Source organism: Oreochromis niloticus, linkage group LG16 (assembly GCF_001858045.2).
Source record: "Oreochromis niloticus isolate F11D_XX linkage group LG16, O_niloticus_UMD_NMBU, whole genome shotgun sequence".
In the NCBI taxonomy this organism is placed as follows: Eukaryota; Metazoa; Chordata; class Actinopteri; order Cichliformes; family Cichlidae; genus Oreochromis; species Oreochromis niloticus.
Window position 1 is genome coordinate 14,322,431 of NC_031987.2, and position 17,743 is coordinate 14,340,173.

General features: G+C 42.2%; 2 protein-coding genes across 2 annotated transcripts; one reads left to right on the plus strand and one right to left on the minus strand.

Annotated features, from left to right (window-relative positions):
- Nucleotides 1-391: 391 nt before the first annotated feature.
- ehhadh (enoyl-CoA, hydratase/3-hydroxyacyl CoA dehydrogenase) lies at nt 392-10,397 on the minus strand. Its single transcript, XM_003447428.5, has 7 exons — nt 10,182-10,397; nt 8,814-8,917; nt 8,186-8,355; nt 7,706-7,817; nt 6,248-6,352; nt 3,250-3,591; nt 392-2,816 (listed from the first exon to the last, which is right to left on the minus strand). The coding sequence occupies exons 1-7, from the start codon at nt 10,253-10,255 to the stop codon at nt 1,564-1,566; spliced, it is 2,160 nt and encodes a 719-aa protein (XP_003447476.1). The 5' UTR covers nt 10,256-10,397; the 3' UTR covers nt 392-1,563.
- Nucleotides 10,398-10,548: 151 nt separating this feature from the next.
- tmem41aa (transmembrane protein 41aa) lies at nt 10,549-17,422 on the plus strand. Its single transcript, XM_003447427.5, has 5 exons — nt 10,549-10,869; nt 12,508-12,658; nt 13,135-13,296; nt 15,361-15,499; nt 16,229-17,422. The coding sequence occupies exons 1-5, from the start codon at nt 10,688-10,690 to the stop codon at nt 16,441-16,443; spliced, it is 849 nt and encodes a 282-aa protein (XP_003447475.1). The 5' UTR covers nt 10,549-10,687; the 3' UTR covers nt 16,444-17,422.
- Nucleotides 17,423-17,743: the final 321 nt, after the last annotated feature.

A 17,743-nucleotide genomic window follows, 5' to 3' on the forward strand; every position in this document is an offset into this window, starting at 1 on the left:
GCGTGTCTCCCCCGGCTCTCCAGTGTCACCGCTTCGGCTGAGTCAGCAGAAAACACGGACCCAAGGAGAAACGTTTCCAAACCTTCTCCTGTGGACAAGTGATGTGAAACCCCGCGAAGAAGCCAAATAGAAGCTAAAGTACACAAAAACGGTGCACAACGCTACACTCAAACATATTCAAGCCCCAAAATGCCTACTTTAAGTAATCTGATTACATGTTACATAAATATAATGTAAAATATTAAATTTACTTGAAATATATTCAGTTTATACCGATCACACTTTCCTTAATGATTCATTATTTGACTAAATAAACTTTAGATTTTAGATATTGCTTCATTTTTACGAGGACCAATATTTTTTTTTCTATAAATCACAACAGATCAACACCTGATTGTATAATGTCTTTATTGGAAGAGTCAGATTATACTGTGCAGTATCATTAGTGACAACCAGGAAAAGCAAAGAGTTAATTTACATTCAAACGTTAGCATTTTATGTGCCATATATATTTTTGGTAAACAATTTTAAAAGCTTAAGTAAAGACATTTTATTCACAATTATTAGAGTTTTATTTCCTCTGTAGAGCTTCATCTGCTGCAATATATTTGCTGGCTGCAAAGCCTGGTCAGGTCTGTTTTTCACTGTGGCCATTCCTAGTATTGTGTCCACCTCCGTGTGTGAATAAAGTAGACAAAATATAAAAAATGATAATACAGTCAAACTGTATAAACTGTCAGTGAAATCAAAATAGAACGAGGCTGCAGTTCAAATCTAGTCTGAGTGATGTTGTTTTCCTTTGGGCTTTTAAATCGGTATCTGTTGGTGCCGAGTGCCCGTATTTGTTGAGGGGTCTGGCTTTGCAGAGTCCAAGTCATACTTCCCCCATGGGGACAATAAAGTATCTGTCTGTCTATCTACGGACAACACTGCCCAGCCTCTCCACAGTGGTCTGGTCTGCCAGAGACAGAATGACTAAGTGCTTTGCTGAACGCCACAGGAGGTCCCTCCTCCCTGCAGTCATCCATCTCTGCTGAAGATGTATAATTTCTTCCTTGTTATTCTTATCAGCTGACATTTCACGTACACTAAGATGACTTGCTTCCTGCACATATCCCCAGTACTGTGCTGTTAATCTACTCCCGTCACACTTTTCTTTCAGTTTATTTTTCCAAATTATGGTTAATTTCCCTTAAAGCTGGTGTTATTTTACTCCTTAACATTTGCACTTGAATAGTGGAATTGTAAAGCGCTGCAATTCATTATTATTATTATGACTTGTATTTTTTTGGCCCAATCTATTGTATCAACCTTTATTACTGCTACTAATACACAATAGACACTGTTTTTATTAGTATTTCATGTTGAACATATTCATCTGAGGTGAGCAATTTTCCTGTCACGATAAAAAAAATGCGGTTGGCAAAGACAGGAGGTCTTTTTTTGGTTTAAGGTAAATGCATTTAGTTTTACAGGTGCTTCTTATTATTTTATTATGCAAGTCAACATTTAATCAGCTTATAAACTCAGAAGTGCATTAACACGTTAAAGTTGAAATGCTGTTTACAGCTGGCTGCGGACCTTTTTAATCACTTCCCTCCACTTTTGGATTGGTGGGCTGCCGCTGGCCACCAGCTTCCTGAGCAAGTCGCAGGGCTGCAGGCTGGGCACATCAGGGTGAGCCTGGTGGTAGTGCTCGAGCCGCTCAAGGACCTTGTTTAGGCCAACTGTGGTAGCGTAGAACATGGGGCCTCCGCGGTGTCTGGGCCAGCTGTAGCCAAACACGTAAATGATATCGATGTCTTCAGGCCCTGCGGCTATTCCGTCCTCCAGGATGCGGAAGCCCTCGTTGATCATGGAATAGAGGCAGCGCTCCAGCACCTCCTGGTGGTCTATGCGGCGTGCCACCAAGGTGTGCCGGGCTCGGTACTCGTCCAGGAAGCTGTGCAACCAAGGGTCAGGCTTAGCCACCTGACTGCCAGGTTTATTATACTGATACCACCCTCTGCCTGTTTTCTGACCAAACCGTCCCTGCTCGCAGAGCAGGTCTCCCAGGGGGCTGTACCTGCGACCTTGTCGGAGCCTCGTTGCCTGTCCCGTTGTCGAGTTGGGCACTACCAAGCCATCGGCCATCCTCACTTTCCAGCCCACATCAAGCCCAGAGAGGTCAGACATTCTGAACACACCCATGGCAAACCCAAACTCCTCCAGCACTTGATCCACAAACTCAGGTGTGGCTCCCTCTTCCAACAAGAAGAGGGCTTGTTCCAAATACGGCTTCAGCATGCGGTTCCCCACAAAACCCCGACAATTGCCAACCGCCACACTGACTTTCCCAATTTTCTTTCCCAGTTGCATGGCAGTTGCCACAGCAAGAGGAGAGGATTTTGGCCCATAAACCACCTCCAGCAGCTTCATGACGTGGGCTGGAGCAAAAAAGTGCATCCCAACCACAAGCTCTGGGTTGCGGGTTTGACAGGCCAGCTGGTCGATGTCTAATCCAGAGGTGTTTGAGCACAGGAACGTGCCAGCTTTACAAACAGCGGACAGCTGTTGAAAGACCTTCTTTTTCAGAGCCATGTCCTCAAACACAGCTTCGATGACAAGGTCGACATCTGCTACCGACTGGATGTTACAGCCGTAATTGATCTTGTCTAGAGCAGGAGCGACCCCACGTCTCTTAGCCCCTCGCTCCAACATGCCTGATATTGCCTGCTTTGCCTCCATCAGCTGTTTCTCTTGAGTCTCCACAGCTACCACAGAGAACCCTGCCTGTGCGAGGGCAACAGTTATGCCTCTTCCCATGGTGCCAAGACCTGAAACGACAAAAAAATAAAACAAAACCAAAAATCATGTGGACTATAGGGGGAGAAAAAAAAAAATCTGAACCAACAGCCATGCAAATACCAGAGACATTTCTGTTAAATTACAGGATATAAATATATACACGGAACATTTTGTGCAATGCTAGACTGTAAATAGTTTTACGTTGGCAGCATAGCGTTTTTCCAAAGCCTGCAATTTTAATACACAAGCTGCTGAGCTTCACATATCCAGATTGTCATACATCCAAGCCTCGCGGCAGGGAAGAGACATCCATTAAAACTCAGCTGAAGTGTAAACGAGGGCTTAGTTTCCATAGGCAACCTGGATGTGGAGATGCCACTCGGATAGTGAGATGAGTCAATGTGCTTGTGATAAATGAAAAGCTCAGGACAAGTAGAAATTAAAAGCCCCAAAAGCCCTTACCAATCACAGCTGCTTTATGTACAGGCCTGGGCTTGCTCGTATCCCAGCGGGCTCCACTGGGCATGCTCCACCTGCCGACGGCTCTCTGAGCAAAGAAAAAGTACTGCAGAGCGCGGGTCTGGCCAGAGGTGAAGAGAGTGGCCATCAGCTCTCTCTCCCGCTCCATTCCCTGATTGTAGGGCAGGGTGGCCGCCGCGCGCACCGCCTGGACACACGCAATTGGTGCTATGGCTCCACGGGCAGTCCGGCGCACCCTCTGCATCACTTCCTCAAACAGCACATCCACATCAGGGGGGCACAGACACGGATATGTGCTTATACGACGTGCATCCAGTGGCTGACCTGCAGGACAAAAAAAGAAAAAAAAAAAAGGAAAAAAGGACGATGTGACCCCAGCCGAATGATCGCCTGCTTTCAGCTTCGTCACACTTCTGACAGCTAAACATGTAGTCTGCAATTACATTTCTGATTTCTGTGCAAATGCATCTGCACATTTCAACTTTTCAAACCGAAAAGTGCCTCCCATCTTCCAGAGGTACCACTCTTTTCCACTTTCTTAAATTTGTCAACCAGCACTCAGCACACACCGAGTCCGGGTGTAATTGGTTTTTCAGGCACACTCATCCACTCAATCACTAGATAACCCGGTAGCTTCTACGTGCAGAGGGATTTGACAGACCATTTCCAGATAATGGGAGGGACCTTGCCAGTTTAGTGTTACCATTCACCTTGAATAAAGCAGATCTGAAACAGAAGGAAAAGCAAAATAGACAAAATAGCAGGTAAATTTCCAACTGTGAGAGCAAAGAAGAGAGGAGGGATAAACTGAATTCTCAATCCTTTGAGCAACATCATTTTTTCCCCCACAAGCCAAATTACATGAAAAGATTTAATATAAAGATACTGAAACTTTCAAATGTAAGATTTCCCGTCTGATGTGATTCAAGCCTGAGGAACAATGACTGAAGAAGATGACCACTCGGCTAAAACCTTGTTAAAAATCTTAATTCCCGTTCCTGTCTCCTCTGACGTGATTACATGGGACAGTAGTCAGAATCCTTCACAGCTCCACTGAATTACACTCAGCCATGGGTCTGGGCCAGAAACTGGGTCACCATGGCAAAGCTTAAAGGGACAGTGGCCACATTTGATTATGAGTATCCACTTAGTCCAATAAGGAGGTATTTTGCCTAAAACAGTATACTGTAAGTGTGGAGGGAATTATGAGGGTCATTCTAAACCAGTTTAATGCACATTCTGTCTACAATAAATGTCTGTGAAGTATTGTGTGTCAGTGCAATGCGATTCCTGTGTAATTTAGGAGAGTATTATTGCAGCGCTTAATCTGTAAATGGTCGCGCTGTGGATTTGTTGCGCAGCGGTTGGGAATCCTGGCCGTCCTGACAGATGTAGCGGGACAGATGTTGCAACCGCTGGGGTAAAAAAGTTAATCTCGTCACCAGCCTCGACTCGCGAGCGTGCGCGTATATGGTGTGTGTGTGAGTGTGTGTGTACATCTGCGAGGCCACACGTGCATCAGTTTAAGTGCAACTGCTCTTTGGATAAATATTTAGCACACACTGTGCGCACAGACTGAATGTACTCCGCGGGTCTCGTCAGCTGCGCGTCTCAATGTCACAAAGAGTCACGCTCGGTTTGTAAATTTAATGCACATTTCCCGTCCCTACTTAACACCCCTGCTAATCAAACTAAAAGACTGGAGTATCTGTTAAAAATCTCCACAGATTCGGCCCCATCTCCTCAAATCTCCCATCTTGTATGCCGTTGGCTTCTCCGTCTGACTCACTCTAAGCTTCGGCTTTACCGACAACACTCACTTCCTCACCCACTCAAAGTCAACTTGGCAGTAGAGTGTGGAGAAAAAAAAAAAAAGCACAAGACTGCAATCATCTTTTGATTGTAAATCAAGTGAACCTAAAGACTTAACTGTTGACGTTTTGCGCAGATGTAGTGAGATTGCTGCCAACATAAATGCCTTCGAAATGAGCTGTCACTGCCAAGAAATCTCACCAGAGATGAAGATGACATCTCTGGAATAAAAATAAATAAACCAAAAAAATCTAGCACGCACCCTACAGTGTAGTCATGAAAACATCATCTCACGTTCTTTTCACGGAGAAGAATCAAAAGCTCTCGCAGGGCTATGCCGAGGCAGGACTAAACAAAATGTACCTTCCCCTCACCGAACCACACAGCAGAGTGGGTGGTGTGTGCATTATTCTGCAGTACTAGAGGGAATATAGCACTCATAAATGCTCAAATGAATAAAGGGAATAGGACATTCTGATATGCCTCTCCGCTTTCTTGCTGAGTGTTGGATGAAAGGTTTCATAGTACTCTTGTGTCTGTATGCCTAACATGAGGCTGCTTAGCTTAGCACAAAGACCGGTAAAAATTGAGGTTTTTGCCAAAAAAGTAAACTAGATCAACCGAAAGATTTTGTCATATTTTTTCATTCAGGCTGAGTCTACCAATGCTTTCTGTCACTATTTATCACCATCTAGCAAATATGAATGGGCCGCTCTTTCCACTGACTGATAAATCATCCTAAACTACGGGGATGTGGCACACTTCGCAGCCCATTCAGCGAGTAAATGAGGCTGGTACGCACGTGCGGGGGAAATCCTCATCCTCCAAAACGACTGGTGAGGGCCCGTTATTAATATTCTAGGAAAGTTTGTCCCTTTTCGCCCTTCTGAATAATACAGCAAAAGCAGTGAAGACATCAGAGCACATCTGACAGAGCCATGAAACATTTATGGCTTCTGTGGTGAAGGATCTGGCTGCTGCATTTTCTCCTTCCTTTTACTTCCACAACCTACATATCAGCGCTTCTTGATGTCAGACTCGCCTAAAATAACTGCTCTAGGTGGAATTTCTTCCCTGCTTCCACAGAATCAATTTTTAAACCAGTGAAGAGAGAGAGAGTATAATAAGTAGCATTTGCTTCATTTTTTCCCCTCCCTCCACATCTCACCTGCAACTCTCTGAGCAAACTTCACAGCTACATTCACAGTGTTGTGATCAGTAATCTGGTCCACTAATCCGAATTTCAGTGCCTCTGCAGCAGTCACGTAGCGACCTGTGGGAGACATGAGTGTCGTCAAGGCCCCATATGAATGATACGATGAACATAACATGAATTAATGAGGAGCGTTTCAGGTGACCTTGGCATTTAGACGCTTAGCTTAAAACCACATCATCTCCTGCTTTAGTTAAATAAACGCAACGTCTCACGAAACTAAATAGCATAATAGAGTTAAATAGACTTTTTTAAAAAATCAAAAGATGAAGAATTATAGTTTGTGAAGAACATTTCAGACATTCTGAACTGAACAGGGCAGTGAATCGCTCCTGCAGCATCACATGGTAAAACGTTAATTCATGCTGACCTCTGCTGGTCATCAATGTAAACTGTCTCCTGGTTTATTTTCATTTTATTTTCAGTCACATGTGAAAAAAACCCTTACGTTTTCCATAGGAATTACAGGGGTAAGTAGCAGACAGGTGCTGCTAATCAAATACAGTTAAATAAATGATCATTAGCAAGTGTGAGCATTTCTATGAAAGCAGGAGCTTTGGCAGACTGCCATCATCCCAACAAATTCACCTCAAGGTCATAGCGTGCAACAATCAGAGAAACTGCAAAAAAAAAAAACCCAACAACTTAAGAGCAACATCTTAGGCCTTAGTTTGTTTGTTAAATATTAAGGTTCACGGCCGTACAATCAGAGACAAATTGAACAAATATGACTTGTTTGGTTTCCAGGAGAAAGCCTCTTCTCTCCAGAGGCAGCACGGCTCTGTTGGCAGAATTGCATCTGAACAAAACATAAGACTTCTGAACAATGTTGTTTGGACAAACAAGACAAAGTGGAGATGTTTGGTCATAATGCACAGAAAACCAAACACAGCACATCAGCACAAATACCTCACACCAACAGTTACCCACGGTGGTGAAGGACTGATCATTCAGATTCTGTATATCAAAGTATTCTAGAGTCACATATGAGGCTCTCTGTCCATGAGTTAAAGCTCGGCCAAAATTAGGTCATTGAACTGGACAATGAGCCCAACCACAACAGCAAATCTACAGCATTTGCTGTAGGCCCAGTGACTAATATGCTGTCTTGAGACCTTAAGAGAGCTCTGCATCCTCGAATGCCAGCAAACCTCAATGAACTGAAGCAATGTTGTAAACACATGATGTGAGAGGCTGATAAAGTCAAACTATTGCCTCTATAGGTGGTTCTACATCCTACTGAATAGTTTTTCATTAGTTTTTAGCAGGACTGCTTACAGTGACATGTCTGGGTGCTTTCTTATCAAACGTTTTAGGACGTACTCTTCTTCAGAAACCAAAAGTTGCTGGCAGTTGCCATGTTTAGGAAACTTTATTCATCAAAGTCAGACAGTGTTAACTTCTTTCTGCTACCTGTGGTGATGAGGTCCAAGGCAGCCGGGACACCGATGAGCCTCGGCAAACGTTGGCTTCCCCCTGCACCAGGCAGCAGCCCCAGAGTCACCTCTGGAAGTCCCACTCTGGCCTGAAAAGACATAAAGGTACAAAATTTGATAAACGGGACGTACTGAACTGTGGAGGTTTAGACATTAGCGAAAACTGTTTCTGGGAATATTCTTTGAATATGATGTGTGTTATTCTGCATGGCTTCTGTGAGTGACATAAATATCAATTCTCAGCAAATGTATTCTGGACAGATAAGATTTTTTTTTACCTTTTTCAAGTCTGACACAGACAAACTGACTCTTTTTCTAGTCATTTGCACAATTTAAAAAAACATTATTATGCAAAAGCTTCACAACATGCAAGATACTGACAGACATCGATGCGTTTCATCGCTGACATTAAAGAGACACTGGCCGACAGGGACAGAGATCTGAAGCATGAACTAACTTTAGAGTGTGCAATCCGATAATGACAGCCAAGTGCCAACTCAAGGCCTCCACCTAAAGCGATCCCCTCTATAGCTGCCACCACGGGCTTGGAAGCAGCCTCGATGGCGTGGATCATCGGTATCAGGGGAGGCCCAGACATCTGTCCCCCAAACTCCTTGATGTCTGCTCCTGTTGCACAAATTCAAATTGACAAAATGATCAGGAACTTGGAGAAAGAAAGGTCATGAGAGATGGATATGCGGATCAGCAATTCATTATTTTGTGTGGGTCTTTTCTACTTTTCTCAACCTTGTCTGACAGATATATTTGGGTTTTAGTTGAGAAAAAACATTTTTCTCTATTTTTGATATTTTACAGAATGAAACACAGCAGTTTACTTCTGGTTTTGCACCTGCAAATGCCATGACAGGATCTGTATTGTTTACTGCATTACGAGTATGCAACAAATCACCTTTTAATGATGTAATATTAACATTAAATTAATAAAAAAATGTATAATAAAACTACTGAAAATGTAGTTGTAATGAAAATTGTGCTAAGTGGAAGAAGATGGGCAGACAGAGACACTTACATTATAAATAATATCATGGTACATGATTAAAAAAAACAAACAAACATGTCCATACCCCCAGAGAATATCCCATTCTGGCCACAGATGACCACAGACTTCACTTCTGGCTCACTGAGTGCTCTCTGCATCGAGTCGACAATACCTTGCCTCACCGCTGCACTGCATGAGAAAAAAGTCACAACTTTATTTGGCCTTTTTTTCACACTTTGTGAAATTTTAAACTTGACAGTAAATTGTTCTGCTGTGGCCCTTCTTCACAAATTTAAAACAAAAGCATGTAACAAAGACAGGCGGAGCAATATAAACTTTGATAATTAACATCTATGTACTTTCTTTTTTGATAATTTTAGCTTACGAAGCTACTAAAATGCATCATACAGTCTATTAACTCTTAAGGTACACATCAGTTAGAATAAAAAAAACAAGATGAGAAAATGTCTCTGTAAAACAGGGCAATGATAGCATAACTAGAGAGTAAATAGATTCAATTATTGCTACAGCTTAAATGACTTCAAGTAAACTTGTGAGGTCCAGTAAAGGTTCCAGGGTCCAGTAGATCATACTGTGGTTGGGTGTGTTTTTAGTGTGCTGTTAATTAATCACAGTTCTCTGTTGTAATGTATTAAGCCTCAAGCTGTTACTAAAGCAGCGGTGGTAATAAATCACCCTGAAGTAAATGCCGTGAATGAGATCAACTGATCACTAAAATGTACTTACAGGTATCAAAACCTACTGACTCTATATGCAGAAGAATGGCAGCTGCCAGTTTAGGAATAATCTGCATGATGACACCGCTGTACAGCAGTCTAAAAAAAGGACAAACTACAAAACGTTTGTGTCTATTTGTAAACAGGCTGTAGACACCAGGGTTTATGAAGCGGGTGTATATAAAATAAACAAAGGATCTGTTTTGCAAGTAGCGACGCTGCGCACTACATGATAAGCAATCCGCTTCTTTATGGCAACTTAAAATATCTTTATACAACTATTACGGTATTTGTTTTAATTTTCTAATCCCCTCTTGGCCAGATTTATTTAAAAAAACATTTTTAAGTATGATAAGTCTTTTTACTGGATAAATAAATGACATACAAAAGTCACTTCAACTTTGGCACAGAAAGACTTGATATCACTCATGTTTGACAGATTATGGTTCAACCCATTTACAACAGCAATCAGAGGATCACTCTCTCTGACGCCACCCTCTGGTAAAACACCTGAGTTACTATCTTCTGGTGCACAAAGCTTTCTTTCGTGATAATACTACTTGTTCCTGTGCAAGCTGCAAATTGCTGTTGCAGCTACAGCTCTACTGTATATAAAATCAATCAGGCACATGTTATTTCGCATTACGAGACACGCTAAAAGAAAGCAAATTGCAGTATAAGAAGTTGTGCAGACCAATTTCATTAAATCGGCTCACCTGAGTGCATTAACGGGAGGACTTTGGAGAGTAATCAAGCCCACGGAGCCCGAAACGCGAGTGTACTGAGCCATGGTGTCGAAGGAATACTTGGAGATGTCGCACTTCTCTTTTTGCTGTGCAGACTGAACTTTGAAACTTGACTTTAATCCAGTTAGCAACGCTTCATCACCTTTGTCACACTTCTTCCCCCTCCGTGTAAACAAACGCTCTTCTTCTACGGCAAACACTCGCGCTATCGCCCCCTACCGGAAGCAGAGTTTTTGAATAATTATTTTTTTCCCCGCCTTTTATATTATTGATATGTACTTAAATCAGATTAATAAATTATAAGATACACTTGTAGGTACTTGTGAGTTAGTAATTTGAATATTTTAACTGTTCTATTGACATGGGGATGTGACGTCACTGCGGCGGTTGGTTGCCGGCCGCTTCTTGCCGTTGTCATTCTCGCTGACAGCAACCGGGAGGTGAAGCTTTTTTCCGGCTATCAAACTCAGGGGAACATGCGCTCCCTCGTAGGACTAATTACGGTTGTCGCCGCAGCCAGCTTGTATCTATATTCCCTGTCCTTGTACCTCCCCGCGGGACCAAGAAAGCGTTCTGTCCGGAGCGCCGAGGCTGGACATGTGTCCGAGGAGCAACAGCAGCAGCCCGGCGACTCCTTAGAGGAAGAAGAGCCCAGCAGGTGACTGGTATATTTAGCCGCTGGCTGGTAACCCATTGTTTTGGGCTATGTTATAGGCTGTGCATAATTTAGCTTTATTTAAATTGGACCCCGCTGGGTCACTAGTAAGCTAATGTTAGCATGCAGCTCATAAAAAGACAGGCAGCAGTATTTGCTGGCTTTTAACCTCCTCTTCAAAAAGCAGTGACTCTAAAAACTGTCTAACTGAAGCCTCTTTTGGAAAAGCTAAAGTTAAAATAGCAAGTCCAGTTTTTGCTTCAGCTTTAACACGTGTCAAGGTTGTCATTGGGTCATAATTGACAAGTGTTGTGTTGTTGTTTACTGTAGAAGTTTAATTTGGGTTTAATACAGTAGATTAACAGTGTCCAGCTCTTCCTGCATTATATGGCGTTTATCTGGGCCCAACTTTTTTTTTTTTTATTTCACTGCACTGAAGTGTAGTTTTGGTAATGCATGAAAAAGAACAAATTCAAAGCTGTGTCATCCCAAACCAAGTCACGATTTTTTCCCCCATATAAAAGGTGCACCAAGCCAGGACAGTCTTCGCCTAAATTACATGCAAAGCAGTCAAGTTTTCAAGTGACGTCCCATGTTTGAGTGAGGAAAACCCCTTATGGTATTTGTGTCATTCAGATACGTCATAGAAAGAGGTGTAATTGGATCCACGTATCATTCATTAGCCTAAGTATTACTTACACTCTTTAGGTACACTTTTTGACTGCTTGTTAACACAAATATCTAATCAGCCAACGGTGTGAGTGGCAGTTCTCTGTGCTGTGAGAACATGGCTTGTTCTCACAGCATATCAAACCCTGAAGCAGATGGGCTACAACGGCAGAAGATTACATAGGAACAGGAAACAGATGCTGGAATTCAAACGGGTTCATTAAAATTGGACAACAGCAGATTTTTCGGCACCCTTTGGGTACCTCGGTATCAGCTGACCATTGTTTAAACACCACAGCTTACCTGAGTGTCATTGTTGACCATGTCCTTTCCTTTATAGCAACAGTGCATCCATTGTCTTCTTCCAGCAGAATAACGCACTGTGTCAGATAAACTAAATCTGGTTTCTTCAACATGAAAATGAGGTCATTGTACTCAAATGGCCTCCACAGTCACCAGATCTCAATCTAATAGAGCACCTTTGGGATGTGGTGGGATGGATATTTGCATCCATGGATGTGCAGCTGACAAAATCTGCAGCAACAGTGTGATGCTAACTGTATGAGTCTGTCCCACAAAGAATGAACCTTTCAAAGAAACTCACTTCATTCTTTGTACTATCATGGCAAAATCAATGAGTGGCTGGTTATCTTGGATTGAAGTGAGATTTGTCAATAGTAAAACAGATGGTAGTTAGAAAAAAATGCAGTTTTATTTAAATAGCTTAGTTTTTTAAGTGACGTAAAAAGACTGTTTTGGTATCAGTTTTAGCAGATAAGTATAGGTATCAAACCATGTTTGTAGTCCCCGCAGAAGCCACATGGGTTACTCTTTCAGCTATTTAAATCTAAAAGTAACTTTAAGTTAAAACATTTTTGATCACAATGATATTTTTTCTGTGCTGCCGGTCTTTCTGTGAACATGAAGCTGGCCTGACAGAAATGACTAACTTAAATGTGAATGTTCTCACAGGTTAAAATTCCCTTCAGACTTGGAGGAGCTGCGGGAACTCGCTGAACTCTTGCAGTTCTACAAGACAGAGCACACTGGATATGTCCTGCTCCTCTTCTGCAGTGCTTATCTCTACAAGCAGTCCTTTGCTATTCCTGGATCCTCATTCCTGGTAAGGTAATGTCCTGTGTACAGATCCAGGATGATAAGGAAAGCATTGTGATGAGCACAAAACTGGTAGATTTCTTATGCTGGCTGTCTTAAAACACATGTAAAATCCTTGTAATGAAGCATTTTGTATGTTTAATTACATTACGAGAACACATGGGCTAAAATATGCCAAAAGTGTCACATCTTGTAGGTGTGAAAAGATTACATTTGCATGCAAGATGAAGGAAAATTCGAAAGGCACTTGGACAGCATGCGGCATGCAGCTTGTGTCTCTTGTTTAAATAAATGCGGAGGATAAAAGAATATTCAGATAATGCAAATGACAATCTGAGTGGGCAGAACTGCCAAAATACTGGCTTCACACCAGTGTTAGACCACAAAGTATTTCTCTCCTTTCGCATGTAGAGACGCCACAGAGCTGTGTGTCAGATGATGCCTATTAACGCGGGCTTTTGGTCTCCATTTGTCATTGTGTAGAACATTCTTGCGGGAGCTATATTTGGACCCTATCAAGGACTGCTGCTTGCCTGTGTGCTCACAACTGTGGGCTCTACGATGTGCTTCCTCCTCTCCCAAGTCTTTGGAAAACACTACATTGTGAACCTCTTCCCAGATAAAGTCTCCACGTTACAGAGAAAGGTACGACCGGGCTGTCACACAAACAAAACACACTGAAGGAAACAAATATAGAAAGCTTTTGAAATACCGGTGGTTGTTCTCTCAGAGAACAACTGTTAATTTGGCCGTGTGTGCTGTAAATAAACAGTAAAGAGGGCTATGCTTTATCTTATTTACAAAAATCAAAGGTTTTACCTGTCAAGCTATTATTACCAACAACACTTCCTACAAGGAGACATTGGCCATATCATATTATCACTTTAGAAATCCAGTATACTCATTTCTACACATAGAATCTGATAAATCAGTGACTTCTTGCCCTTGAAACGGAAGAAATGGTTGACAGATGTAATTTTAGACTCTGCTGTCAAACGTGTAGAAGCGACATTGTTGTGTTCCCTCATGAAGCCCAGGAGAAAGTTTGACACAGAGCCAGCCATAACCTAAAATTTCAGAGATAACGGCTACCACAATGTCAGCTTTCTTTGTTAGGTAGGCCTTTCTGCTTCAGGCTGTATGTGTGCTTATGTGAAAGGGGGTGTTTGCTACATCACTCTTCTTGCTCATAAAATAGATTGAGTCCCACCTACTCCAGTCATAGACACCTGTAGAGGAGCAGGTGATAGAGATCTGTAAAGAATATGAAATATGTAACCACTAAAGGCAATACTGCTGGCCCAAAAAAATAAAAAATAAAAAGCCAACAGAGCAACACTGGCAGGAAGTCATTAATCTTGTGAATTCGTGAGTTTACGTGTTGTTGTTTTTTTTGTTTGTTCGTTTCTTTCTGACAGCTGCACATTAGACTCTGAAACCTTAAACTCGATCCACTTAAACAGCTCTGTCTCCATCTCACCATCTGATGACCGAGACGTGGAAATCACTTTAGTTTGTTGCCAAATGAAAATGTAATTAATTAGCTATTAAATATTTTGGCTGATGAATATCCTACAAATAAATCCTAAAAATAGGTTAAAAGATCAGCTGGTCTATGTTTAACCTGCGGCTTAAACAGTGTGAAACAGACTTGGCAGCGCCTTAGGATGAAGCATAAAAGCATTCTGCGTAAGAGTGCAAAGAACTCTGATTTTCAGCTCAACATACACTATATTGCCAAAAGTATTCACTCATCCATCCAGATGATTGAATTCAAGCCAATAGAACTCCTCTGGGATGAATGAGCGCGGAGACAGGCCTTCCTGTCCAACACAGTGTCCGACCTTACAAATGTGCTTCTGGAACAATGGTCAAAAATTCCCGTAAGCGGACTCCTTAACTGTTATATCCTTTTCAGACAAGATCGGGTGTGCTCAGGGTTGTATGGCTGTAAGCTAAGGTGCTAAGGGTGGGCCGACATCATATTAAGCGCTATGGATTAAGAATGGGATGTCACTCAAGTTCACGTGTGTGAAGCCAAACGAGCGAATACATTTGGCATTATGTCATTAAGCTATTAATTTTGCTTTGTAGTACAGTGCTCAGGGGACGTGAGAGAAGCAATAGTGAAAAAGGAGTCAATATTGGGGGAAAAAAACAAAAGTTTTAATAATTAAACCCAAAGAGATCAAACACAGCAAAACCTGAGAGATGTCTTTGCTGTGTGGGTCACAAAAAGAAGAAGTTGAAGAGAACTGATCAAACACGCTCACATGCTGACACAGCAGTGGCTCTCCCTGACCTAAAGTACTCCCTGGTGCTAAATGCTGAGTGGAGTCAGCTGCAGGGGGCGGTGCCAAGGACAGGAGGGAGGGATAACCCACGCGCACAGGCAAAATAAGGTAGGCCTGCTGGGCCTGTAACGGACGTATATGTACTGACAAGATGAGCTTCTTCGTAGCTGGTGGGTGTTTGGCAAATATCCAAGTATACTGAGAGTTATGCCAGATTTGGATTTGCATTATTATTCACCAAAAGGACTATTTGACTGTAACACTTTGAAAAGATGGCTCTTGGTATAGTTCTGCTGATGAGTTAACTTGCGCGTGACTAGTTGATGTGAACAGGGGACCAGAACAATGACACACACCTACCGCCTGCCTCGGTAAATTTCTCCAGCCCATCTGATCTGTTGTCCGAATCTTCCAGGTGGAGGAAAACCAGGACTGTCTGTTCTTCTTCTTGCTCTTCCTGAGGTTCTTTCCCATGACTCCCAACTGGTTTCTGAATATGTCTGCCCCGATTGTAAACATTCCCATCACCTTCTTCTTCTGCTCAGTCTTCATTGGTAAGCACACACAGATTTTCTGCTTGGTGAGACTAAGTGAGGTAGTTCTAGTACTCCACATTGAAAACAAAATACTGGATGACGATGGGCTTCAGCTTTTAAAATAGTCAGTCACTATTGACAGGCTACAACCAAGCTTATTAGCTTTAATTATTTGAATTATCCCTCCCTGGAAAACTCTTATATCTATTAATACACCTCTAGATTTAGATAATTCTGTGCCTGTAGAAAATCATAACCATCATAATCATCACACACGTGAAAACATTTTTTTTTCCTTACTAATTTTGATAAATTTGTTTGTTTTTAAGGGTATTAACACTATTATTACTTATATGTTTGAAACAAAGGTTTGATTGATTGTGATGTTGTTACTTACCAGCTTGTGCCAGGCCTCCTACAGCTGGCATTAAACCTAATTAAACTCCTCTTCACAGCACAGGCTTAAGCCTGGTTTCTACACAGATATGCACACTAAGAATTTATATGGTGGCATATGACAACACTCCAGTTTAACCCCATGAGTTGTAATAGATAAAAACAAGTAACTGTTTTTAAAGGGGGAAAAAGCCCCACAGTTTTCATGTGATAGCATAGGGTTAGGATTATAGGTTCTTGGACCTCACAGGGTTAAGCAACAACAACACAACGCTGCATCTGTCACTGTAAATTAAGTTCCCCATCGTGTCTCAGCACAATTTGTTCTTGCTCTATTGTCCGCTTCTTCAGGCCTCCTGCCATACAACTTCATCTGCGTCCAGACAGGCGTCATGCTATCTGAGGTGTCGTCGCTGGATGACTTATTCTCCTGGGAGCGGCTCCTGCAGCTGCTGGCCATCGCCTGCATGGCTCTGCTGCCAGGTGCCCTCATCCGTCGCTTCAGTCAGAAGCGACTCAAACTTGGCATCCAGTCACAGAATGGACTCGATAAGAAGGTCCAGTGATCCATCCTGGGACTGAGTTTGTTTGTTAGCATACTGATGCTTTCTGCCCTCGAGCGAATGAAACACACACACACATGTGTAAAGTGCTTTAATGTTGCAGAGCCACCTGGACAAGTCGCAGTGGGAGTATTTGAGGAGAATTATGTCCTACTAGATGTTTCCGTGCCACATGTTGGCACAGCAGTAAATGTTTATAGATGTATGAATGTACAGTGGTGACACGAAGGGGAAGGAGGGGGGCATTTTAAGGAAACTTTGCTCTTGCACTCATGTTCAGAAAGCAAGTGTTCAAAGTGCCTGTTGTGGAGTTTTGGACTCACACTTCTACCTCCATGAGCACCAGAAAGAGATGGTGTAAATGTTTGTTGATGATGGTTTTGTGGGGCTTTTATGATTTTTCTTTTTGGTTATGTGTACAGCACACACTATACAAGTAGGTTATTTTTTATTGTTTTGACAATCGCTTCTTGCAGTTTCAGTGTCAATCATTTTTTGGGGGGAGTCAATTAGAGGCCAGAATTTGACCTCTGGAAAAGCAGCGTGACCGGTTTTAATGGCTCGTTATATGGGACGTGTTTACAGTATTAAGGTGTTCTTCTGTATTATTGTCTGTAAACCGATGTGCAGTTAATTCGGGTGACGTGACGCTTTAATCCTGCTACAAAAATCCTTCTTTGCAGTCTTTTTATTGGTTTAGCAGTAAAAGGTCTTTCTTCTGAATTGTACGTTTTGTTTTAATGTAATGTGTTTCAAATTTAATGTGTGGTGATCTCGTGCACAATGAAGATGAAGCAGAATCACTGAGCAGAAGCTCCAGTGCACTCAGTGGATGAGGGGGTTTGTTTTTTAATGGTTACACGTTTTACTTACATCGGGCTTTTTTCAGTGTGACGGACCTTTGGTGTGTCAGATTCTAAGTGTTGAAAGCACCTTTATTAGAGAGGTACAAAACCTTTGAAATAATAAACCGTGAAAACAGTTTTCTTTCAAATATTCTTTATTGCTCAGATCCAGGTTGCTCAGCAATACAGTTCACTCACAACTCAAAACAACAGCATGGCTGTTACCAGAAAGGCACGGATCCACGAGATGTAGTAACAATGGATCGTATGTCTGTCCAGTGCACAGTCACCGATTACCTTGAGGTGTTTTTGGGACCTTTTGGCCTGTGGGAAATGTAGGACGTGAGGGTTTGTGACCTACTGAGGAAACAAAAGGAATCTCCCAAATGGTGAAGAGCAGTTAAGAGTCGGATCGATGTAAAACCACAAATTGAAGTATAGTGCTATATGAAGTGTAG

Coding starts and splice junctions, on each gene's coding strand:
- ehhadh (XM_003447428.5), bottom strand. CDS start 10,255: ATGGCTCAGTACACTCGCGTTTCGGGCTCCGTGGGCTTGATTACTCTC. Junction 8,918..10,181: donor CCTCCCGTTAATGCACTCAG/GTGAGCCGATTT, acceptor TTTCTCATGCAG/TGCAGCGGTGAGGCAAGGTA. Junction 8,356..8,813: donor GAATGGGATATTCTCTGGGG/GTATGGACATGT, acceptor TTTGTGCAACAG/GAGCAGACATCAAGGAGTTT.
- tmem41aa (XM_003447427.5), top strand. CDS start 10,688: ATGCGCTCCCTCGTAGGACTAATTACGGTTGTCGCCGCAGCCAGCTTG. Junction 13,297..15,360: donor TCTCCACGTTACAGAGAAAG/GTACGACCGGGC, acceptor CGAATCTTCCAG/GTGGAGGAAAACCAGGACTG. Junction 15,500..16,228: donor CTTCTGCTCAGTCTTCATTG/GTAAGCACACAC, acceptor CCGCTTCTTCAG/GCCTCCTGCCATACAACTTC.